The 25,367-nt window shown below is 44.2% G+C and overlaps 1 protein-coding gene across 2 annotated transcripts in view; it reads right to left on the bottom strand.

Moving 5' to 3' along the window:
• Positions 1 to 24,316, bottom strand: part of BMPER (BMP binding endothelial regulator) — a 238,766-nt gene extending 214,450 nt beyond the window's left edge. Inside the window, exons 1-2 of one of the 2 annotated variants that reach the window (XM_028092257.2) lie at positions 24,097 to 24,316; positions 22,977 to 23,062 (exon numbers count right to left, since the gene is read on the bottom strand). In XM_028092257.2, coding sequence (XP_027948058.1) covers positions 22,977 to 23,062; positions 24,097 to 24,229 — 219 coding nt within the window. In that variant the 5' untranslated portion in view covers positions 24,230 to 24,316. The remainder of the gene's footprint in view (positions 1 to 22,976; positions 23,063 to 24,096) is intronic. The other variant, XM_088018714.1, reaches the window with a different exon arrangement.
• Between the last annotated feature and the right edge of the window lie 1,051 nt (positions 24,317 to 25,367).

Here is a 25,367-nt window from a genome sequence, read left to right as displayed (position 1 = left end):
CTGCTGGAGTGAGAAATCATGCTACAAGCTTCCCCTCTAGTCTCCAGAAACATCTACAGTGTTGGAGGCAACAAGATGTCAGACATTGGCGGGTCACACAACAACTCCTGTGTACCTTCTGGCATCAAGGGAGAATTTCGCCTTGACTCAAAAGCCATCGTGGTCAGTGAGCACAGATAGGACACAGTGACCCTTGATCGAATTATTTTTATCAGTGAATTTATCTGAAGTCCACACACGATGATGGTTCACTATTTGAGAGTCTGGAGACTGCTCACAGAGGAATTTGTTTTTAGGAATACCAATGTCTTGTGTCAAGCTTCCCAAGGAGGAAGGTGATCCGACATCAGCACGTGTATACTCCGTGGAATTTCTAGCCTCCCCATGCATGAAGTCAAAGAGGTCAACTTTTCCTTGAAGTTCCCCATTGTAAACCAATTCCAGCCCCAGAAGAGCCAAAGGGAACGTTATGGTGCTTTTGAACGCAGGTCACAATTTCTCCTAGGCAATATTATAAAACTTCTCATAAACAGAATAATACTTCATGTTTACATAGCACTTTTCTTCTAAAGAGCTCTGCAGACATTATTTCATTAATCCTCACAGGTTTCTTAAGATCCGCAGATGGTGAAATGGCACACAATAAAGTTAAGTGTCTCAGGTCCCTCAAAGAGCTAGCCAGCAGTGGACCTGGGAACACAACCTGGTTCCCAGGCCTGGATTAAGGGGCCAGCCAGGGAGGTTAGTTGCTAAGGCACAGCATTAAAATTTATGGATGCATCATATTAGAATTAGGTTAGCTCCTACTCGACTATTGAGATTTTAGGAATAGATTAATATGTAGCTGAGCTAGTCTGGAAATTTTCTGGAAAGAGGCCATCTGGGTCAGACAGGCGAGGTCTCCTGCCCTTGTTATAAGGTAACCTGTTAAAGGTGCCACACAAGGGCTGGACCGAGACTTGGGCAAACAGACCTGACTGCAGAATGTCACAGTTCTAGAATACAGAGATGTAGGCAAAGGCTGAAAGAAAAGACCCAGAAGGGACAGGTTCCATTGGTTGTCAGTGGCTTTGATAAATGGGACCTAAAATATAGTGATTCTCTGGAATATATGGTCAGGGGAAATCCTTTGCAAGTGAGCATGAGCACTCATAGAGGAGACAACACAAGTTTGTACCTGCTCCAGCCTGTCTCCTTTGGACAAAATCTGTTCTTAATCTCCGAGAAAATAATCATTGGGAGGGTGGGGGGGAACTGAGAGAGTTCAGTGGTTGCCAGTAGCAGTATTAAATTTGATTGATGATTTATTGTTTTAATTAAGCTTTTACTTGCTTGTTCTTTATTACTGATAGTACAATTGACTTCCCCATAACTCTTGCATAGAATGAGCTGGAAGAAAAAAAAAGAAAAGGCAGTTCGGTCCACTACAAAGCCTTAGTATACAAGATGAGGCTCTGAGCCATATCTCTCAGCTCAATGAAAGTAGGGGGAAAAATGGAGAGAGAGAGAAAAAATTAACAAAACCATTTCTAAGGTGAAGAAAAGGTGTTTGATAGGGAAAATGACTCAAACTTCCCAGCCAGGAGAATAGTCTCCCAACACCTCTTTTCTCTCCCAATCCAGTGAGGTCCTAAGATAGGTACAAGAGGTGGGGGATGTCTGAGGTCTGTAGGAGGTGTCAATGGCCCTTGCTTTTAATGTAAATTAGCATTTCCAGATCTTTCTGAACCCCCAACCTCCACCACTTTTGCAAATCCCTTCCATAGCCAGAGCAAGAGAGCTGATCCACTGCTAACCAAACAATGAAGTGGCATATAGTTTTCCGGGCAGGTTGCTGAACTGTTAAGAATAATAGCACCTGGCATTTACAGAAAATCTCCTATTTACCAGACTGTGTTAAACATGTTTTATGTATTGTGTCCTTTTTAACCTTTGCATCAAGTCTCAGGAAGGTACCAATTTACCCCTATTTTATGGATAAGAAGACTGAGGCACAGAGAATGTTAATGACTTACCCAGGTTTACACATAGCTAGGCAGGGCAGAGATTCAAAGGCAAGACTAGCTGATACCAGAGAAGGTGGTGACTTAACCACTATGCTGCACAGCTTGGTTCAGAGGCTAAGATGAGCCGTCTCTTCCTCGTCACTAGGAATCTAAATGTTTGCCTTTGCTAAGCACTCCCCATTTTCAGACCATTATAAACCTTAGTGGTTTATGGTTTCGTTTGGATCACATGAGTAAAAATAGTGCATTTTAAGATAGACAGATTAAGTCTCTGGCTTAAAACTCAGAACGGGTCTCAGTCTCTGAGGACCTGGTCATTTGCAAGACAGATCAGAACCTAGATCCAAAGCCTCCACGTCCTCTCATTTCTTCCTGGATTTGAGCAGGAGGGTGCTTCTCGTGGGAGGCTGGCAGCCTCCAGAGGCTATCCTTTTGGAGTCTAGAGGTAAAAGTACCTTGCAAGAATATATTTTTGGAGACTTAATGTGAAAGCATCTTGCAAGGACATCACACAATTCATCGTGCTACATCTGGGAGTGTTATTCTTTCTTCCTCCTGTCTAGGCTCAGCAAGCCTTTACCCCAGAGACCCAGACCCTGGCAAATGACGCCTACCCCGGCCCGGCTAACAGTGCAAACTCTGAACAAAGCTGCTCTTGAAGCTCAGCCATTTAGAAGACTTTATGAAGCCCACTGGGGCCCCCCGATTATTTTGCAACAAGTCATATCCCATGAAGAAATTCACTTCTCTGCAACACAAAACAGAGGGAGATTAAAGAAAATGGCAGGAGGGGCAGGAAGGGTGGAGAAAAGAAGTAAGACCCCCTGCTGTTCTGTCTGGCCAGAATCGTGTCTTTTAGTACCCATGTCCTCTACAAAGACGATGTTCTGATGATATATGGCCCTAATACATCACTAAATGACAGTGCTCTCCTGATATTGTACCTTGAAAATATGACACGTGCCAGCAGAAGCAACGGGGGATTAATAAGGAGGCCTTTTTATATTTAACTTACCTGACATTTCAATTCTTTTTTAATGGGCTTTAGTTTGTTGGAAGGGATTGTTTGGGGTCTTATGCTGTTTAAGGATGTAGGTCTGGCTTTTTCTTTTGCCTTTTCAAGGAACTCTCAGAACAAAGAAACACAGACCATTAGAATGTCCCAGCTACTCAAGTACAACTCTGATTTAAAACAGGGCAGTGTCAAACAGCTCCTCACTCTGTTTAATCATATTTTGAAATAGAACCAAAACACTGGAGATGGCAGAACACAAAAGAAATAACCACCAAATAAAAATAGTAGCCCAAAGAAAGTAGCACTGCCTGGTTTTTATTAGACTGTACATTGTCTGAGCAAGGGGTCGGCTGGCAGCTCCACGCTCATGGAGCTATAATGGATGGAACACAAAGTAGCCAGTTTGGACCACTGGACGCCGTCACAGATGCAGCTTTGACAACTCGGGCTCCCAGAAGCAGGACGGAAAGCCAGAAGGTGGACTTTGTCCCCTCCTGCCAGGGAACAGGAGCCAGGTGTGTGAACTGAGAGGAGTAAAGGTGGCCATCCTTTCTTTATTTGACCCCAAGCTTACTCCTCTCCCCTCCCCAAGCAAAAGGGAATCAAAGAGCTGGGATGTGGGATGGAGCCGGTGCTCCAGAGAAAATGTACACATACTCCTGACCGGGGGCGAGAGGGGCTGGAGTCCTGCAAAGCCTCAAACACAAGCGGTCCAGCCACGTCTCCCAACACCTCTGATTATTTTACATCGCTGTGTGCCCTTCAGCACATTTAGAATAATGAATCCGCTTCTTCCTCCACCCGAAAAGAAAGCAAAAAGGAAAGGGGAGATAAAATTCTATGAACATCTGTATGAACTTCTGGTGAGTTCTTTTACTCTCCAGATGATGGGAGCCCAACTCCAACCACCAGCAAGACCTATGACACAGAGGGCAGAAGCCAGCTTCCCACCCTTTGGGGGACAGCATGGAGCTTGCCCACCAGGTTGGCAGGGGGACTGGAGAGACTGAGGAGTGAAGGTGAAGGAGTTAAAAACAATAATAAAATCGGAACAACTTCCATCGGAAAGGCTGCAATATGATGTTCAGGAAGGATAGATGAAGATATGACTTCGGCAGTGCCTTTTCTGGCCCACGGCCATGTGAAAGCTGGGCTCCCTGGCTATACAAAGGGGCTGAGAACTCAATGAACCCTTTTAATTGTGCACATAGATGATTCTCTGCCAAGAAGGAACATGTCCGAAATATGCACGCAGAATGTGTTAGACCCCATTTGAGTCCTGCCTGGGTGACTGGCGGTGGCAAACCATGTCTTCACGTGGCCAGCCCTGAAAGGTGCCCCCTCATCAGCACACGCTGCTGCCTGCATCACCCACAGTGGGTGGGACCCACCAGGGCCTCAAACGCCCCCGACTCCTGTGGGTCAACAACAAGCCACTGAACAGATTTTTCATAGGACAGAACAGAAGCGTTTTCACAGGTTGCCCATGAAAGCCCGCGCACTGTTGGGAGCTACAAAAATACCTTCTCTTGACAAGTAAATGGAGCTGACATCACAGGGAAGAAGCAGGGTGGAGGGGCTGCTCGCAGTCCATCTGTCATCTTGACAAAGTAACTTTCTGGTCACTAGTGAGACACTTTAAAGACATCTGCACAATTGACCCCGACCACCAGCAATCACAGAGGCTTTCAAAGGGACCCCTGGGATGGCAGGCTTTAGAGCTGGTTCCTACCATCCTGCCTCCGGATAACGGTAAGGGCGGCGTGATGCATCGGGTGCTGGAAAGATCCCTGCTCCCAGGTTGTCCTCACAGTGATACTGACTACAGAGGGTGTCCAGTGAGCCTGAGGAACATCAGATGGGGGAGCAAAGGGAAGCATGGGCCCTCTAGCTGGCTGGAACTGAAAAAGCCAGCCCCAGATAGCATTCCCATATGAGGACAATTCTGTGAGCTAGGGTTGGTCTGACTCATTCACCAGGGCCATTAGCAGCATGTTCTCTTCACCAAGGCCTTCCCAAGGGCCACGTGCAGGTGTCAGAAGAAACTAGAGGAGCCACAGATTTATTTCATAGGTTTAGAATGCAGTTTGAATCCACTAGCTTTCATTTTCAATTCATTAAACAATCAACAAGTGCAAACTTTGCATATAATCCACGTTTGATTAAGATGTTATAAAGAAATAAAAGTTGCTGGTCTTGCAACTGTAAAATGTCTTAGGTAAAGTATAAAAATACCAACATACTGAATTTTAATTCATATTCCAAAACCGATAATGATCATGCTACCAAGTATGAGCAGTAAGAGCTTTTAAAAAAAATAGCTTTCTATAGGAAAAATTTTGTTTTATAATTGTTATTGCTTATAATTATATATTTTACTCTGACTATATTATTGTTCACTGGAAACAACTTTTCATCTTTTAATGTATTTGTATAATTTCCCCAGCAATCAGACTTGATATGCAAAGTCATGTGAGCTATGAAAAAGGCAAATCACAGAAAAAGCAGAATTTGGAGTAGAAAGAAAATTTCATGATTTACTTTTGGTGGTTGGAATTAGTTAGATCTTCAAATTATGGAATCAAAAAAATTAAACACAAATAGCACATCCTCATTTATTTGACCGATAAGCACTGACGGGGCCCAGCATTCTCTCAGGCCCTGGGGGTACAGCATGAACATCAGATTCGACATCCTCACATGGCCGATATTCTAGTTGGGAGACCTACAGGAAACCAATATCTGCATGGTAACAGGCACTGACAAGGACTTCAGAGAAAATGAAGCAGGACAAGGGCACAGAGTGACAATGTGTACTGGGGAGAATGGAATCCAGTCAAGATGCTTTCTCTGTTTACATCCTTACCCTAGGTGATTTTATGCAGATTTATGGCTTAAAAACCATCAATATGCGGAATGTTCCCACATTCATGCTCCCAGCTCTCTCACCCTTCAAGTGCAGACTCATATCCGAATGTGCCCATGGATATCCAGGAAGCACCTCCCACTTAAGATGGCCCAACAGAGATCTCTGTACCACCCCTCCCGCAAATCTTTCTGACCCTCTACTAAGGAAACATTTGCTCTGAGACCAGAGTGAGGGGATGAGAATAGGTAATATATTGGATAAGTGTGTTCCAGGTACAGGAAAGAACAAACGCAAACACCCTTGTTGAGAGGATGTTGTGTATCATGTGTGCTGGGAGCCCAGGGGTGAGGTCGGAGCACAGTGAGGGGCAGAGGGATGCAATGGAAGGGGAGGCCAGAGGCAGCATCAGGAGCCAGATCTGGGAGGGCCTTGCAGACCACAGTTATACTTCAGACTGTGTTTCGACTGAGATGAGAAGTTACCAGAAGGTCTTTCATAAATAACTGAAATAATTGGATATATACTTTTAAATGGTCGCTGGTTGATAATATATCATCCAGAGGCAAAAAAAAAAAAAAAAAAAAAAAAAAGGTGATCATGGAGGTAGTCAGAAATTCTCAGGTATATTTTCAAGGTTTTGCTGTCAAGATTTGCTAATAGATTGAACATAGGGTATAAGAGAAAGAGAAATCAAAACCCCCGTGGCTGACGGCCTGGGAAAATGGAACACTGCAGTTGACATTGCTGGCTGGAAAGGACTAGATTTGGGGGAGGGGTGGGACAGAGATCTCTGTGGGGGGCCATTAAGTCAGAGGTGCTTCCTGGACATCCATGGACACATTCAGATAGGAGTCTGCCCTTGACGAGGGAGAGACCTGGGAGCATGAATGTGGGAACATTCAGCATATCGATGGTTTTTAAGCCGTGAATCTGTATTAAAATCACCTAGGGTAAGATGTAAACAGAGAAAATGTCTTGATTGGATCTTTGGGCCCTCCAGTATTTAAAGTTTGAGAAGATATGAAAGACCCAGCAAAAAAAAAAAAAAAAAAAAGTCCAGGAAAGAGTAGCCAGATAAACAAAATTCTTATAAATCCATCATGCAAATGCTAAGAGAATACTACACATGCAAAGTCCTTACACACACGCACACACACACACATACACCTGTACCAAATCACTGCCTGGGATTATTACATGAATCCAGTGACCACCAGGGGTCACCTTCTTGCAGTACCTGCCACCATGCCAGATACCTAGAGACCAGGATACTTCAGGATGGACCCGTCACTGTCAGCCACTGAGGCTCAGTAGATGTTGTCTTGGCCGCTGCTGTGTGCTTCTTGCCCCTACTGCTAATAAACTCCATGCCTGCCAAGCTACATCTCTGAGGAAGTAGACTCAAGTTTAGGAAAATTCTGACTGGCTGGAAGAGTTGACAATAAGACCGATATCCCCAACCAACAAGGCTCAGACCCACCAGAGCCTAGTGATCAAAGTCTAGCTGAGTATTAAGGAAGAGTGTGGGAGGGAGAGAACATTAACCCTTAGGAGTAATGGAAAGAAAAGGAAGGGAGAAATCCTTTAAGTTTTCCTTCTCAGTTACACTAAGACCTAGAGCCAAAGCCCTGAGATGAATAAAGTCCACAGTCAGACCCTGCTTTCAATTTCTGATCCCAGCAAATGTGGCTCAAAGCTGGGAGTGTGATCTCATCTATGGCAGGGTAACTAGGATAGAGGGATCTAGGGAAGAGGCCTGGACTCGCAGACAGGCGCTGGCCAAGAAGCAGGGAAGCCAACACCCCACAACCACTTTGGGGCTCACTCTGGAAGTAAGCGAGAGGCAGAGAGGCCAGCAGAGAAGCTGGAGCTAAAGATATGTTGCAACTGTGGGATCTGTACTCCTCTCTGTCCTTTCAACAAAGGATTTCCTTTCCAGATATTGCAAGGCTCTTAAAGTTCCCCTGGGCATCCTCTCCACCAGGCTCAACGATATCAGCACATCATCATTAGCAGAAAATATTTACTAACCCCCTACCTGGGCACTCGGCTCTGATTTAAGCCAGCCCTTTAGCTGTTCCTATCCATCCTTTTCTTGACCCCTTAATCCTTATCACAAATGGCCTGCCCCCTGGCCTTCCACCGGTTCTTCCAACTCTGCATGTGCCAGAGGGCTTCCCACTGGACACCCCATCCCTCACATGTCTGGCCGCCATGGTTTCTGTAGGAAGAACAACCACCCCACTGTAATTCTGTTTGTGTGTCTCATTATCAGGCCGAAACCAAGAATTAGAAACTGAAACTGAGGAAAACAAGACAGAAAACTTGAGGAGTGGTGACATCATGGAAATGCTGAGCTAATAACAGAGAAAGAAAATAACATGGTAAAAAATAATAAAGATGGAGATGATAAAGGTGAAACCCTGGAACAATGGAATGCCAGGCCAATTAAAAAAAAATTTTTTTAAGGATTCTCATTAAAAGTATGGGAAACAGTTTAGCAATGCGACCAGAATTAAGTGAAGGCAACAGCTCGACTCTATGTTCTCCCTGCTCAAGGAAAAGATGGTGTGAGCACAAATGGGGTGGCATAAAGAGAGAGAAAAGAACTCAAGTTTCCCAGAATAGTTCTGTTCTGGATGAGGAAGGTACCTGCTGCACAGATAATGGTTAGCAGAAGGAAACAGCTTCTATTATGGAGGTTTGGGAATGGAAGGGGTTGCGGTGGGATGTCTCCAAACCCCACCTCATCTGGTCCTCCACTCCTTATCGACTACCTGTTTCCTCCGGATGCTGCTGGATCCCAGCAAATAGTCCGAAAACCCTGGCTGTTTTGTCAAATTGCTACATCTAGTTGGCTCATGCTGAAGAAGCAACAAACATATGTCACATCAGCTTTATCCTGCAGCTGCTGCCCATCACAGAAAGACCAAAGAAAACAGAGTGTATCCCTGTGGGAATCCATCATACAAAAAGGCTGGCAGCAACCCAGAGGGTCAGAGGGTCAGCCTGTCCCACCCAAAGGCGCTAGTCAGGACTCTACCTAACTGGACCGCAGGGACTCTTAAAAACCTAAAACCCGGGGAAGTTATTTGCTGGGTGTCTCTCACTCACCCCCCTCACCCCGGGTGCTTTCTCAACCCTTGTGGTCAGGAAACATTCTCTGAAAGATACCTCAGTGGAGTCTACCCGGGCTGGTGCAGGATTCCCGTACTTGAATCATAGTTCCAATTCTGGCTCATCTGCAGCGTGAGCTGTGTCTTGCTTTACTTTTCTGAGCTTTAATTATTTCACCTGTGAAATAGGTTTCTTGAGAAAACCTACCTACCTTAACTCACAGTGTGGTTTTGAAAAAACTGAAGTTCAGGCTCCCCCTAATTTATGAACACAGTATTTATTCATAAAATCATTGTTAAGAGGTGCTATTCTAGGAGCTTCGAACAGTAGTGAGAAGTCAGACACAGTTCTTGCCTTGAAGAAGCTTAAAGTCCAACAGGAGAGACAGCCATGTAAATAATCAACAAAACTTCAGGGTAGGCAGGAGTAAGGGTTATAACGAGAGTGACCAACATAAGTCTTTGAAGAACAAATGATTAATTCCAATCGGGCGACTAGAGGAGGCTTGAGAGTGAAAGGACGTGGAAAGAAAAAGCAGCACTTCAATAAATACCATTAACCTGCAAGAGAATTGTGTGAAAGCCCCCACAAAAACAATAATCTATAAATGGGAGTTGACCCACTGTTAAGTTTTGTACCAATAACAGAACTTCAATTGTCCCAAACCCCTCTTTAACATGTTGCTTCAACGAGAAATTTACCTATATTTATGTTTCTATTTATACATCCTTCCTTCTCTTTCCACTAACCTCAGTTGGAAAGAGTTTTTCAAAAATGGGCCTCCGTGTAGAATGACTGGAAGAGTTTATTAAAAATGGAGATTCTCTGGTCTCCACCAGACCTTGGTGTCAGAGTCTCTGGAGGAGAATCCCTGAATCTGCATTTTTAACAAGCTCCCTCCTGGTTCTTAGGCACATTACAAACTGAGAGCCAAGGCAAAATCCTTACCACTGACTTGTTAGTGTGAGATAACATAAGCAGTCATGTTGAAGTATCTGGGTGAGGACCAGAAGAGGGAGGGGCTGCCAGCCATGGAGACTCAATTGCCTGCTCCTTGACACCAGTGCCCAAAACTCCGCTTGAAGGGCCCCCCCCACACGCACACGACTACTGGTTCAATCCCACGTTCACACTTTTATTTTAGACTCTAGTGATAGAAGGTAGTTTGCAAACTAGTTCCATTATCTTATGTTACACTAAATACATACATATTATGCACGCACGTGCACATTGGTGTGTGTGTGTGAGGGTGTGTGTGTATAACCTATCACAGTCAAGGAATAATAATTTGTTCTGATTAATCAAATATTCCAACCAAGAGTTAATATCTGTGGCTTACATTAGTTCATCAAGAACTCTAGAGCAATATAAGCTATCTAACTTCAAAACTATCTGGAACATAATTTAATCTTTTTGTTCATTTTTTTAAAAAGTGTTTTTCCAATCTCACAGTGCCTCAGGCCACTATTAACATAAATGCTCAATAAATATGTGCTGAGTTTAATGACCATCAATCATTTTCCTCCTTCAGTCCTGCAACTCAGCTCCCACGTTCCCTGCTGAGCACACACCGTGTCCTGTGTTCCCTCTCGTTGGCACGAAGGTGAATGCTTCCCTCTCTACCTCCTCTCCACCCCCACCACCAGAAGAAGGGGTCTGTGGATATACAGAGAGCCCGTTAATTCAGAGCTGGGGTCCAGAGATTGAGAGGTGTTCCTGTTTCACTATTTCACCACATTTTAGGTTTAGTTTATGATCCCGGTGTAAATTCAGCCTTAATTTAAAGGCCCCCTCATTCAGATACATTGCAATAACCTGTTCAGAGTAACTCTCTCCAGTAAGAAAGTCTTAAGATGCTCAAAGTATGAATTAGGTTGAACCACAAAAATTGCTGTTTCTTTGATATTCACCAAATATCAAAATTTTCATACACTTCAACCAAACACCAAAATCTGGGAACTGTATGTGTCTGTCACTTGGCCAAATAGTATGTAAATTACTTTAAGCAAGCTTCTCTTTGCCCTTGTCCAGTGTATGGTTTATACAAAACAGGAAAAAAAAATGTGCATGTTTTTAATAAATCCCAACTATTCCCCTACACGCACACATACAAGCACTCACAAGAACAAGGAAGGCTGCTCTGTGGGACATGCATGCCCAGCACATCCCAGTAAGGAGAAAGAAAGGCTAGTTCGTACAAAGGAAGCCACCCCTGGATTAATGAGACTTGAGAAAAGGGCATATATCCCTGCCCCCCTTCCCGGCCATCCAGCTTTTCCCCAAATTCTGACTTGATTCACCTCGTAGGGGAAAGGAATTTCCATCCCAGTGCTCACCTATGTGCTAATGGGACTGGGAGCTGACCTCGAGTGAGTCCCACCAGGCACAGAACCATTGTTTCACCAGTGCTTGAAAACAGGAAATCACCACATCTCAATTCTAATCGGCCCTGTTCCCCACAAGAAGCACAGACACAGGTACATGGTGAGACCCTAAACTGTTTTGGCATAGCAGATCTCCGGCGGGAGAATATCTGATTAAACGTTCATGTCCTCTCATTCAGAAAATAATGTCCCCCCGGAGACCAAGAAACACGGCTATGTGAAATGTCTTGATGCTACTGCCTTTACACTATAAATCCACAAGGCAAGAGAGACCCAGCAGGCTGTGAGAGCCTCCAGGATTTGTGAATTTCTGAAAATAAAAGGGACAGAAAGAGGCAGTCAAACACGGCACAGCCAGACTTTACCAGAGGCAGAAGCGTCAAGCACCACAGACCACGGACACAATGCAGGTGCATCCGACCCAAGAGTGAGCAATTGTCATATCTTGCCTCAGACACTTCTGCTTAATGGGAAAATAAAATAGCAAAGGAATCCCCACCCCCCGGTATTTTCCAATAAGAAGCTCTAAAAATAAATATGAAAAAGGATGCAAATGTCATTACTTTGCTCACTAAAAAGGAAGCAGTGAGGGGTGAAAGGAACCTTAATGCCATTGCTGGGGTCCACAGATTTCTCAGAGAGAAACCTAGGAAATATAGGTTCAAAAAAAAAGAAAGAAAGAAAAGCAATGTTTACAGAGAAAGAGGGAAAAAATTAAGATAAGGAACCTAAAAATGCCTCTCAGTGAGGCCCAAAGAAATACAAGAAAAACTTTGGGCCTTCTGGTCTTCGTGCCTCCTTTCTGTGGACCAGGGCTGGTCGCCCGATCTCATCTTCCTGAGGTCACCCACAGCGGAGAGGGCCCGCAGCACCAGCCGAGAGACCCACCGCACATGTTCTAAAAATAAGATGCTCAGCCTACGCCTGACAGCCTCAGAGGCCATGAAAAACCATCCAGCCAAAATCTATTTATCTGACCAAGAATACAAGAGCTATTTTGGAAATGCCTGCTTTTATAAGTTAAAATGGGCTGACTGTCATCTCTATTATTTTGATTATTACTGTCATTCTCCTTGAAGTGTCTCTGGGGCATCATCACTCATGCTGCAGGTCCTCTCCCAGAGTCACTTGACGGTTATTCCATCAAAGAAGGGCATCTGGGGAACACCGTCTCATCAGTGGAGATGTTACTTGTCCCACCCTCTCATTTTCTCTTGTTGAGTTACCTGCGTGAAACCTTAAAACTGCCATTCAGGTTACAGACCTACCTTTGAACTTCTCATTTGGCAGATCTGGGTTAGTACCACCCATTACCTAACATTAAAAAAGAAGAAAAAAAAACCTCATTACACTACACGACATGTACACACAATAAGGCCTTTGTCCTTCAAAGAAAAACATAATTTTCAACAGACTCAGCTTCCAGAAGCCAAGGGAGCTAACATCCAAAACCCAATATAAACATTAAGGCTTGTGTCAAGGTTTTGGAGCTAGCCTCACTGGAAAGGGGAGGAAATGACCGGCTGGGGCAGCAACAAGGATGGGGAGGCATTTTTCATTGTGACTTTTGAAAGCAAAAGTGAGATAATCCCAGATTCTTCCCTCTCACACCTCCTGTACTGTCATGCACATTGCTGCATTTGACAGCAGGATATTCTCTAAGAGGGAATGTTCCTTTTGTCACAAAGGAAAGCCGGTCTTAATGTCTATAGGACTCTAAATTTTCAAATGTGAGTACATTCCTTTGAAAGGGAAAAATGTGTTTCTGTAATGATTATTTAGGATGTCTTTTATAGAGAGGGTTGACCTTCTGTGACAAACTCTCTGGGAGAATCATGTTTTGGAACTTGGAGTTCCATTCTAGGGGGAGCTAGCCCAAGTGTTAACAACCCAAACTATAAACAGGAAACTCCAGGCTGACTCCTACTCAAGTCCCAAGGTTGTGGACCTCTCACTGAAGATACGGAGCTTGCAGAGATGACTGGACGAGGTTCTTAGACTTTCAGACTTCATCTCATAAGACATAAATTCACCCAAGTACCTACACCACGACACAGAGCATGCTGGTGAAGAGAAGGCGACGGCACACCCTCAGAGCAAGTGATGAGATCATGGGTTGCAAACATTCAAAGCTGCATGGATTTGTAGGGCCCCCGAGTCCAAATCCAGTCACATCAGTGACTCTGGGATTAACCTGGAGAGGGAGAGGCCCCACACCACAGGCATGCAGGAGTGACTGTGCTCAGTCAGAGAGCAGGACTCTGCACACTCTCAGATGGAGGGGCCTCACAAGGGCCAGGCTCAGCAGGTCCACTCAGTAATTAGGTTTACATCCTTGCCTCCCACCTGCCACCTCCTGATTCAATGGCAAGTGCTGAAAAAGGACAACTAGGCCTCACTACGAACGCAACGTTGTGATCTATCTGTAGATGGGCACCCACCAAGCACATGAGCCTTGGAAGATGCAAAACAGAGCAGCCATCCATCTTGCTAAGTCCCAAAGACGACCAGCGTTTTCCATCTTCTATCAGAAAAGATAGCAGTCATGTCTACTGAAGTTCCTTGTCTACCCTGACAGAAGTTCACAGTAAACATATTTCACAAGTGTCGACAAATATTGAAATAAGAACAGTCCATTTCATCACTTCTTAAAAGCATTGCATCGACAGTCATAGTGGCAGTGGCTATCGCTTCAAAAGTGCTTACCATATTCCAGACCCTGTTCTGAGAACTTTACATGCTTGTTGTTGTTGTTGCTGTTGTTTTAAAGATTTTACTTATTTATTTATTTGCGAGAGAGAGAGAGCACGAGCATGCATGGGGAGAGGGGGAGAGGGAGAAAGAGAATCCCAAGCAGACTCCATGCTGACCTTGAGACCATGACCTGAGCCAAAATCAAGAGTCAGACGCTTAATTGACTGAGCCACCCAGTTGCCCCGAGAACTTTACACGTTTTCACCCACAGTTCTGACCAAAGCCCTATAATAAAGGCAAAGAGATACAGAATATTAGGCAATTCACCCAAAGCCTTACAACTATTAAGGAGTAGACATAGGAATCACTACACCATTGTTCCTAAAAAAATATACTTATTAAATAATCTGCTAAAAACTGGTTTATGGCATATACTTCACTTTCTTCTATTCAAATTCTTGCCCTTAATAATTCCATTTATACTCTTAACAAAGGCCTTTCACAAACAGTGCATTTAACCCACACACATCACCTCAGTTAATGCCTCCAGTCAACAGATGAGGGTCTGCATGATTATTCCTCTTTAGAGGTGAAGCTGAAGGGTGCACACACCGTTGTGACTTGCCCAGGACTCACAACTAAGACTCAGAGAGTACAGGACACGTGTTCAGTGATGCCCAGATAGCAGGTGGCCCCCATGAGACTTGAACCCATAATTTCAGACACCAACGCTGCCACTCCACAGCTGTACTTCAATGACAAAGCAGATATTAAACATTTAGTGAAGGAAGAAAATATTTTTCCTGAAGATCTAACTAAGGGATTAAATTATATTATAATATTTTTTAAAGCACCATTAGCAGTTTAATAGAACAAACTTGAAAGTTTATAATGGTAAGATTTTATATTAGCCAGACTCTTTTATATTGTTGCTCAATAATAATAATAATTAAAAAAAAGCCTCAATGTGGCCTTGTCCATTTTGCACTTAACTATAGAAACATTCCAAAGATGTTTGGAAAAGTATATTACTTTTATCCATGAAATTAGTTTTGTTTTGGTACCTTTTAAAATTTCATGTGGTATTTATTCACTTTTACTAAGAGCTTTCCAAATCAAAGTAAATTTTCAAAATCCCTACAGCAATCTTAGTTCTGGATTTCTATCAAATGGGGTTCCAGCAAATTCCATCTATGATGAACTCTATTCCATGTGAAAACGTACAGCAGGTATTAGGGAGGTGGACACCGTCACTGATTGTTTCCAATAGTCCGATAAGATAATGAGAAGGTTCTTTCTTTGATATTCTAGAATCTTCAGTCTAAGGCTGCAATATTTATTACCACTGGTCTTTCTATTCTTCAAACATCTTCAGCCTTGGTCTGCACTTTCCCGGTTCTGCTCCTTCTCCTATAACTACTTCTCAGTCTCTGTCATGGGTTTCTCCTTTTCCTACCCTTCCCTTAAATATAACCCTTCTTCTAATTACTCTTGTAGGCCCATTTCTTGAAAGCTCCACGTAGACAAATAATTTATTCCCAACGTGTTGAAGTGTATTTCAATTCAGGCAGTTAACAGACGTCTCTGTCCTCTGGTCCTGATTTCTCTACCAAGCCTACTAGGCTCTTCTACCTGGAAGGTCATCAAAGCCAACTCATCAGGTCTAAACTCATTCTCACACACCCACATCAGTGACCTCTTCTCTTCCTACATTGTCTATACCACCGGTAGAACTCTCGAAATTCCCTCTAATTCACCCCATCTCTCACTTCTGCCATCTGTTCTATTGTCAAGTTCTATCAACTTGGGCTCTAAAATTCCCCTGCAAGTCTAGGGGTCCCAGCACATTGATAGACTTTTTTAAGGGGAGCTACCCAATTTTGACTATTGTATAAAATTTGTGCTACCACTGAGAACACATACTATCATGGCAATATCTAACAGATGCAATAATTTGCCAAATGAGTCATGCAACAATAGAGAGCAAAAATGGAATTTTGAAAAGGCTGCTCTGGAAAGTAAACTCTTCTATTCAGGTGGCAGCACCCTGCTCTAGAGACACCAAGTGACTAGCAAAGTGACTGCTACAGAGACACCCTAGCATATCACTCTACCATAATGACACTGCATTTTACTCCTGTCTTGCTGGGTGTGGCTTGGAGTCTTTTAAACCACATATTCTAGAGCTGGAAGGTGGTTAAAGAAATTCAGAAGAGTGAGCAACATTGGTTTACCCCCACGTCTCCTTCCATTCCCACTGCCCATGCTCCTTGCTCTCACTGGCTTGCTGCTTACTCTCTCCTGACCTCGCCTGACCTCTCTCAACACATCCCCGGAGGCTGTTGTCCAAACTCCAGCCTCTCCACACCTGAAACATGCCCACGGAAAATCCTCGAGGCACTTACAGAAAACACATCTGATCGTGTCATGTGGCTGCACCAAAATAGGAAATCCTCCCAATTACATGAGTGGAACTGATCTCATTATTGCACCCAGCTTTCTAACTCCAGCTTCTACCAGAGCTTCGGGCACTCAGGACTTGGCCCCCTCCACAGTCCCCAGGCACACACTCCTCTGTGCCTTTCCTCCAACAATGCCTTGCCAAGACCAGCTTTCCTCCACCTGTCAGGGTCCCAGGTAATCCAGTCAGAACTCAACTGCAACTCCCTTAGTACTTGGGTTCGAGTCGATGATAGTGCTTTTTTCTGTCACTCCTGTGGAACTTATTTATGCCTGGGTCTTTCTCCCCCATTAGGCTGTAGGCAAGAATCTGTCCTGTTGGTCTTTGCTTCCCCGAGGTGCCCAACCAGCACAATGCTTCAAACACAGAAAAAGCTAAAAATAATAAAAAAAAAAAAATGGAAGGGGAGAATGAAGTGTGGAGAGAAGGAAGAAAGAATAATATTATTGAAATTATAACCTGCTATCCCTAGTGCTTTGAGTAGTGTTTTATAGAATTAGATCTGGGAATCAAGAGGTCTTAAAATATACACTCAGCTCATTTGCTGATCTTAACGAAGTTCAACAAGCACACTTGACCTCCCGGCACTATGAAAGGTGGTGTTATTCGTCTTCTTTTTATCACAAAGGAGTCAATATACCATCAGCTGGACAGAAGTGCCACAAAAGAGGGTGCGAAAAAGTGATATCCTTTACTGGTGCCACAAATTTTTATTAATTCACTTTATTTTCCAACGTTTTGCCTTGCCTGACTTTTCTAACTATGTCTTCTTCTTCTGCCTCACCATATCCGTATCCCAATCAGCAGACGGGCTCCCCTTCCTCAGCATCATTTCCTACACTTAAAACACAGTTTACCACTGGTGTGCACTTGAAAGGCCAGAGTCTACGAATGAAATGAAAGCGTCTTTGAAATGGGATGGGATTGGGAATGGGGAAGGGGAGCACACGAGTAAATAGGCAGCAAAAACCCACTCAGGTCTGGAACAGGGTTGGGAGACTTCCACGAGGCGGGCCAGGAAAATCCCCAGGCTGCCAGACCACTAGGCAGTTTTTCCAGAATTACGGCGCTCCTGAGTCCCAACTCTATCCCTCTGCCAATAAAAGTACAAGTGAAGGTGACCCCACAGGCATAGAGATGTAAATACTCTGCAGAAAAACGAGGCCCCTCTTCCATGGAAAGTTTTTTTAGTGTTTAATGGAGAGCAAGGGGAAAACTTACACCAGGGCTCGCAGACCACTGGACCAATAAGGAAGCCGTCTAGATCAGCCCAGTCCAAGTCTGGAGGGACAGAAAAGCCCACAAATGTTCCTGACTTAGCCCTGTTCATTCATAATGATGGGTGGGCTTGGCATCATTATCCCCATGCTTTTTCTTCTTTTTTTTTTTTTTCTTCCTTTTCTGATGAAACTTTGCATCCTACTCCATGTGAGGAAATAAGAATTTAAACAATAATGTCATCATCAACAACAACAACAATGAATCATTCTAGAGAGCTCACTCCACACCAAACTCTGGGCCAAGCCTTCCATGCGGCCGCTCACTTCATTCTCATGGCAGCTCTCTGAGTTTCGTATGGACGTTCATCCCGCTCTCCAGATGAGGAAACCAAGCCTTTGAAAGGTAAGGCGACCTTCCCAAGCTCACCACCAGTGAGTGACAGAGCCTAGATTGGAAACCAGGCCTGTCTGATTCCAGCACCCAAGCTCTTTGCCAAAATATGATGCAATGCCAGACAAAAGCTGCCTGAACTGTGGGTCTTCCTTTGAAAAGCCCCCCAAATTCCAGACTTGGTGTGTGCTACAAGACCAAAATCACTCTAACCGCCCCCAAAGAGAGCCTGTGTCAGCTTTGCAGAGGTTGAAATAACTCTCTGAAGCCCTTGGAAGTATTTATAGGCGTTTCTAAACAGTAAACAACTAGTAAAGGCAAATTGGTTTAATGGAGAAAGCACTCGATTCACAACCCCGTCTGTCTCTTAGGAATGGTATAACCTCAGGACATTTGCTTGGCCTCTCTCAGCCTCAATAAAGCATGGGTAGAAATAACTGCCTCAGAGCTGGTACTGGTGAACTTGCCAGCACAATGCTATAAATAAGTTACCTCCCCTTAACTCTGCTCTATTGAATACACCATTTTGTGGAAAAGCAATTAATCAGAACACCTTCTAAACAGAAAATAAATAAATAAACAAATATCGATCACTTCCTTAGTGAGCATCAAAAGTCTAAACATGATATGAAACAATTTTCAAAAAATATGGCAATCTGTGTACATGTGCACATATTAAGGGCAGTATCTGTCTGAACACATCTAGACTACTTCATATTTCCTCTTTCTCTCTCTCTCTCCCCACCCCCAACTCACACACACACACACACACACACACACACACACACACAAATTGAATCCTGATACAACATTATCTCCCTCATTCTCAAACATGTGCCTAACACTTGTTCAGAAAATAGATATCTACTCTCTAGCCAGTTAACTTAAACAATAAAAAAAAAAATGAGGATTTTACAGAGATAAGGCACCCCAGAGAACCGAAGATGCTGGTAGCTACTTGTTTAGTGACAGAGGATTTTTGTGAGTAAAAAGTAGAAGACAGCAGACAAAGTCTCCTCTGTTCTCACCACTTGGTTGACTCCAAGATAGGTGGAGGCCCGCTTCTTGTAACACCAAATTTCACATTGCTTTTTATGAGCAGAGGGTCCATTTCTACATTGCACCTCTGGATTTAAAAGAGGAAATTTAAACCTCAGAATAATGTTTTTTGCTGAACAAATGTATGCCAAACTAAGCTCTGACAGACTTCTGGTTTTCTGAGTCCTGGCCCCCAAAGTTTTCTCAGGTTTCCAGTACCAGGCCGAACTCACTGGCTTGTCCTGCTTCCTTCTATGTGACAGTTAGGTGGAAAAGGACAAGAAGTAGGAGCACCACCTCCCAGGCACAGTTGGTGGATTTGGGGATGCCCAAAAGATCCCGAGAATTGGTCTCGATTCATTATATGAATGTGACTTATCACCACACTCCAAGAAAGGCACACCCATGTGTTTTCCTAGGCATTCTGGGGGGAAAATTCCAGCAGAAAGGATGGGGGGTGGAAATCATACAAAACAGCAGTAAGTCTGAGCCTTTTCTTTCCCAGCCCCATAAAAAACCATTTTTTAAGGTGGGGAAAAGCCACGCTTTGCTTTCTAACTAAACAATGGAGCACTTGCATCTTTAAAGTGCCCACTGGATTCCCTCAGTTTCATGACAGTGGTCCAACTTCTCACCTTCCCCTTGAATAGATGAACTGAAGCTTTTTGACTCCTACACTTTAAAATTATATCCATCACCAGCTAACAGACAGGTTATTCTTGGATCACAGCTGATTCTGGCAAGATGCTGGGCCTTAGCAGATGAGGATAAATGAGAATACAATTATTCAGTTCTGCTTGCCATAGCCACTGCATCCACTGTCATCTTCAAAATTCCCACAGAAATGAGCTCATTCCACCTTTAAAACATTTTAGAGCTTAAAAGTTTAAATCAGGCCAAGTTGATTTTGTGGGGTTTTTCAAGCTTTTACACTGTAATTATATACAGGACTTTGTGCCACCTATTTCCTCCCAACTGTAACATTTTACGTCTTTTTTAAGCATACGTTGAGGTTAGCTTTTTTTTTTTTTTTTTTAGTTCATGTTATGAAATAAGATATGAGCTTGTGCTTAGCTTTAAGCACCTTTTTGCCAAAAGGCTGGACCAACACAAACTAAATATGACTATTTTCTTTATCCAAAGTACAGTTTTGACTATTACATACCCTCTTAATGTACATACATAAAACTAGCTCACAACTAAAACTCCCTGCAGGTCAACTGAGATCATAATGAGATTTTCCTTTCATATAATGTGATTAACAAATGTTAGCTAACTGAACTCCAAAAAAACTCAAAAGAGAAAAACAAAATAACTCACGCAGTACCAAGAAGTAAAATAACTCAACAATCTAATTTTTTCTTGCTTTTTCACATCTTTAAGCAAATAGCCTGTTCCACTCGATTATAGGGATGTGCTCTAGAGGCAGATGAAACCGAGAGCTAGTTCCAGCTCTATCTACTAAAATATGAACTTCACAAGCTAGGAGACTCCTTTGGCCTCAGTTTCCTTGTCTGTAAAATGGGGGTAAAGGGCTTCAGAGGATTTTTGTGGAGGTTAAATGAAATAATGCAGGCTTAGATAAGTGCCAACAATAGAAATGTTGCTACCACTGATATTATCTATCTGCTAAATATGGCTACCTTCCAAACTAAGTGTAAAAATGCCAACCCGCCTCACAGCAGGCTGGGGTGCTTTGAAATCCTTGTTCTGCAGTGGATCCCTTGGAAACTTACAAGGACACACACAAATACAGAATGGCCAATCCTCTATTCCTTCTCAATTTTATCAAGTCATTACAAATGTTTGGGAAGCACTAACTATGACAGCTGGGGTCCCATAATCCTACACCCCTGCAAGGTCAGGGTAACGTATCACTGGACCTTTTGGCTCCTGAAAGAACTCTGAGGCATCTTACAAATAACAAGCGAGGTGGATTGTCAGAGTCGCGACTTCACCTGTTAAGAAAGGTTTTCTGACAGCTCTCACTCAAAGCAGATACCTCTAAATATTAGATATAAATGAACCGATGGTCCTTCTGAACTTAATCAATACTTTTCCAGGATAAATAATCATTCCCACTTGAATTCCAACTCATTCATCTTTTCAGATTCATTCTTTTAGCTTCAAAATGGCAGGATTCTAACATCTATCTTATTATCAGTAAGGCTGTGCTTTCAGAGAAAGGCACTATTTTCCACCCTGAGGAGAATACTGAGAAGGTGGATTGCTCTGTATAGAATTTTTCATAATGTTACTTGGGAACAGTTTGCAAACTATATGTTTAAACTTCATGAGTAGCAAGACTGCTGAGGAGAAAAACAGTATTTTCACATGTGGAGCTCCAAGCACATTTAAATTTTTCTCAGGAATTCCCACACCCCCCCCCCAAAATCTTAAGAGATTAAGATAAAATAATTCACTCATATTATACAGGTAAGATCAATGAACGGAGAAGGTTATCTCTCCCTCTCCACCACCCCCCGTCCCCCACACACACCGCATTTGTAAATATAAAATGCATACAAAATTTAAACACAAAGTTTCTTCTCAACAGGTCCTTTAGTAAAGGATCACTAATTAACATGGCAACTCATAAACAAAATCCAAAGAGCCCCTCCTCTTGGCTTTTATTAAGGCAGCAATATTTACCGTCTCAGCAGACGTACTGCATTTTTACTTCTGTCTCTGTTGATTCCCTTAGTCTTCAGAACCTGCTAATCATTCGATACAGGTATTCACCTTCACTCATTTATCATTTTGCAACATTGACCTCACCCCTTGTCATGAAAAGTTTGGGTAGTTTAAACCCAGATGGCTTGGCTTTCCCCTAAATTGAGAAGACTCCCCTCCCCAGTTCCATACAGCATGTTGATCTGATAACTAGCAGTCATCTATCACTTTGGGGGTTTGCATTTGACTGCCTGAATGTTTTTCCAGCAGGGTTTTGTGATGTGTAGTTCTTAACCAAGTTTTGCCAATGGCGATTGGCACATAAAACACTCTGAAGCAAAAATTTTGCTCCTTGTGAGTCCCTATTTCATCTCAGAACTTCTTGTTCATATAACTTAATTTCCCCCATGTGGTTACACATTCGATCTTATCATTAACTCCTGCACTAAAATAAATTGCAACAAATTATGCTTTTGAATCTATTAGTCACTGCCAGTGTTAACTAAGCAGCCGACAGCCAAGTGTCATTCTCTGTTAAGGACAGAATGTCTTTTCTGACTCATGCTTCCAGATCAGAACCATAAAGACTGTTTTTGAGATCTTAGGGTATAAAACAGGCAAAGAAATCCAAGATTACATCTTGTCCTCAGGTTTCTTCTTTGTGACTGTCACCTCTCTTACCCTTTGTCACATACCTTATCCCTGACCTTTATACCTAAATGTGATCTCATCATTTTCTCACTAAGATGATAGAACCAAGGCAGAAAGTTTGATGGCACCTATGATTTGGTGGCAACAGCCATTCTGGGAACTAAGAGTGTCAACAGTAATTATCACTGAGACAGTGCTGTACAAAGTCCATCTTAATTTTTTTTCTATAAGGATGATGTCAAAAATAAGAATCCTAAGCCTCATGAAACATAAATTACCAAAGTTAAATTACCAAAGTTATAAAACTCAGAAATCCAGCTGAATTCAACTCACCAGCTATGTGCAGTTTTGTAAGGACTAAAAACAATTTTTAAGATCTGGTTATATGATTATGTTTAATGGATTCACCTTGTCAAAGGGAGTAATTGACTTCACATTACCTGATCCCCATACTTACCAAGCAGACACACATTATACAAGGATTGTCTGTGATAAATGGAATCTGGAGGACTTCACCTTCATTTTCACACTTTGCAACAGAACCTGAAGTGGAAAAAAAATCAATTTAAATTTTGTTTAATGGTATTATTGCAAACATTTAATTTTACACTAATCCTTTTTTGAAGCAACTACCAAATTCAGAAATCCCTAATGAGTTTTAAATTACCAAACTCAACAAAAACAAATTTCCCTCCCAAAAAATATTTTAGTTTTATTTGAAGTTTTAAAAAAAGACTGTCATATAGAGATAGATTTTCTGCTCTCAGACGGCTTAAGCACAAATCCAACTATTTCACTGAATCTTTAATAATACTCCTCTTTGATGAAGGTATTTCAACTGAACACATACCCCCATATGCAAAAAAAAATTTCAAAGTGGACATTAGGGCTGAACAAAATTCAGGACTGCGTCAACCAACAGGCCTTTATATGAATCTGCCTCAGATTGTCTTGAATTTAAATCACTTTTTGAAACAATCTCTCTCCTCTTCTCTTAGAAATTGACTTAATATTTTCTTTTCTGCACCAGGTGTCAGTAAAGTATGTCCTTCAGAATAGCAGCTGAGGTCTTCACCTGCCTGAAAGCCTACCATTATTTTATTCTGCTAGTACTACCCTTTTTAAATATGACAGTTTCTTTAAATTCAAAGCCTGGAGAGCTAGTGCTTTAAAAAGCACTGCGAACACAGAAGCTATATTGGAACCTTACAGAGTGAGAAAGAAGGATGTGCGGAAAACGGTGCGAATTTTTTCCTTGATATGCACTGGAGGAGAAGAAATCAAAATAGGGTTTGAGGAAAACAACAAAAATGCAGAAATTTCTCAAATTCAAACAGAAGAATTCCTATCATCACTATATTCATGTTAACAGCCTCTCGGTCCTCCATCCCTTAACCTACTGACTGCCTTCCCACCCCTTAACACGGCGGACTTCGCTTCATCCTCATCCGCCAGCGAGTGGTAGGCGCCAAGGTGCTCGCTCCCCACCCTCCCGTCCCCCGGGCAAGCCAGCGCCTCCTCTCCCAGGTACTAAGCCAGCGTCCCGGAGGGCCGGTCCCTCCCGCCCCCTCCCCTACCTGTCAAGAAGGAGGAAGCCAGAGACATGGGGACCCCCGAGCAATTGAGCAGCAGCAAGACGCAGCAGGTAATCCCGGGCGAGCGCCGGCAGGGACGCTCAGCCAGAGCCCTGACGCCGGAGAACCAGAGCATCGTCACCTGGAGGGAATCCCGGGCGACTGCAGGTCCCGCGCCGCCGCCTCTGCTCCGCTACCGCCGCTCGCAGTCAAAAAGGGCTCTCAGCCGGCTAGTCGGGAGACAGTCCGTGAAGGAGGGAGGCGGGCGCCCGGGAGCGGGGGGGGGGGGGGGGGAGGGGGGAGCGAGGGGTGAGGGGCGCCAGGGAGGAGGGGTCCTGCGGCCAGGCTCCTCCAATGCGGCTTTTTTTTTCTTTTTTCTTTTCTTTTTTTTTTTTTTAGGGATTTGCTCGCAGCGGCTTAGTCGTCCGCCACCCTACGCCAGAGATGGGGCCGGGAGGAAAGGGATGTCGGAGCAGCCGGAGATAGGCCGAGCAGAGAGGCTGCGCTGCCGACTGCGCACAGCCGCTCCGCCGCCGCCGCCGCCCGGGCTGCAGCTACTGCCCGGGGCGCTGCCTCTGCGGCGGCCGCCGCGTCCTCCACTTCTGCACTCCCCACCTCCCGCGGGCCCCGCCGGCTCTCCGCCCGGCCCGCGCGCGCGCTCGCTCCCGCGCCCAAGACAGGGGCGCACCGGCCGCCTCCCGGAACCCGCTGGGGGCGCCCGGGCGCAGGAACCCCGCGCCCCGGACACGTCTCAGCCGGGAGTCCAGCCGGGCGTCCAGCCGGCTCCCCAGCCCCTCGCGGGAGGCCGCCAACCCCGGGGCGCAGATCCGAGCCGGGCAGGCGTGTCTCCACCGCCCGGCGCGCTCGGTGCCTCCTCCCTTTCCCCGGGGAACCCTCCCCTAACAGGGGATGCCACACCACTCCTGCTCACGCCGGGGTGCCCCAACCCTATGAGAAAGCAGAAAATGGGGCGCAGGGGCGCTTCAGCACCCTGCTGTCTCCCAGGTGCCCCCAGCTTTGGGAAGGGGCGCAGGAGGGGCCCAGCAACTTTTCACTCCTTGCTTTGCTTCCCTCTGGCGGGGGCGCAACAGCGGACTGCCGGGCTGAGCGCACAGAGGGGCGAGGCGCCTTCTATACCAGTGTTCTGGGCTTATGTGTCCGCGCGTCCTGACTCTAGGGAGGACAGAAGTTGAAACGACACGCAAGGTCGATTAATAAAAGCACAGAGGCGAACGCTTTTCGCCCTTAAAAAAGAGGAACAGTCGCTCCAAGAC

This window comes from Eumetopias jubatus, unplaced genomic scaffold (genome assembly GCF_037043125.1).
Source record: "Eumetopias jubatus isolate StellerSeaLion01/CBP00866 unplaced genomic scaffold, mEumJub1_p1.0 scaffold_14, whole genome shotgun sequence".
Taxonomy (NCBI): Eukaryota; Metazoa; Chordata; class Mammalia; order Carnivora; family Otariidae; genus Eumetopias; species Eumetopias jubatus.
The sequence above is the reverse complement of the archived record's forward strand: the minus strand, read 5'-3'. Positions and strand labels throughout refer to the sequence as shown.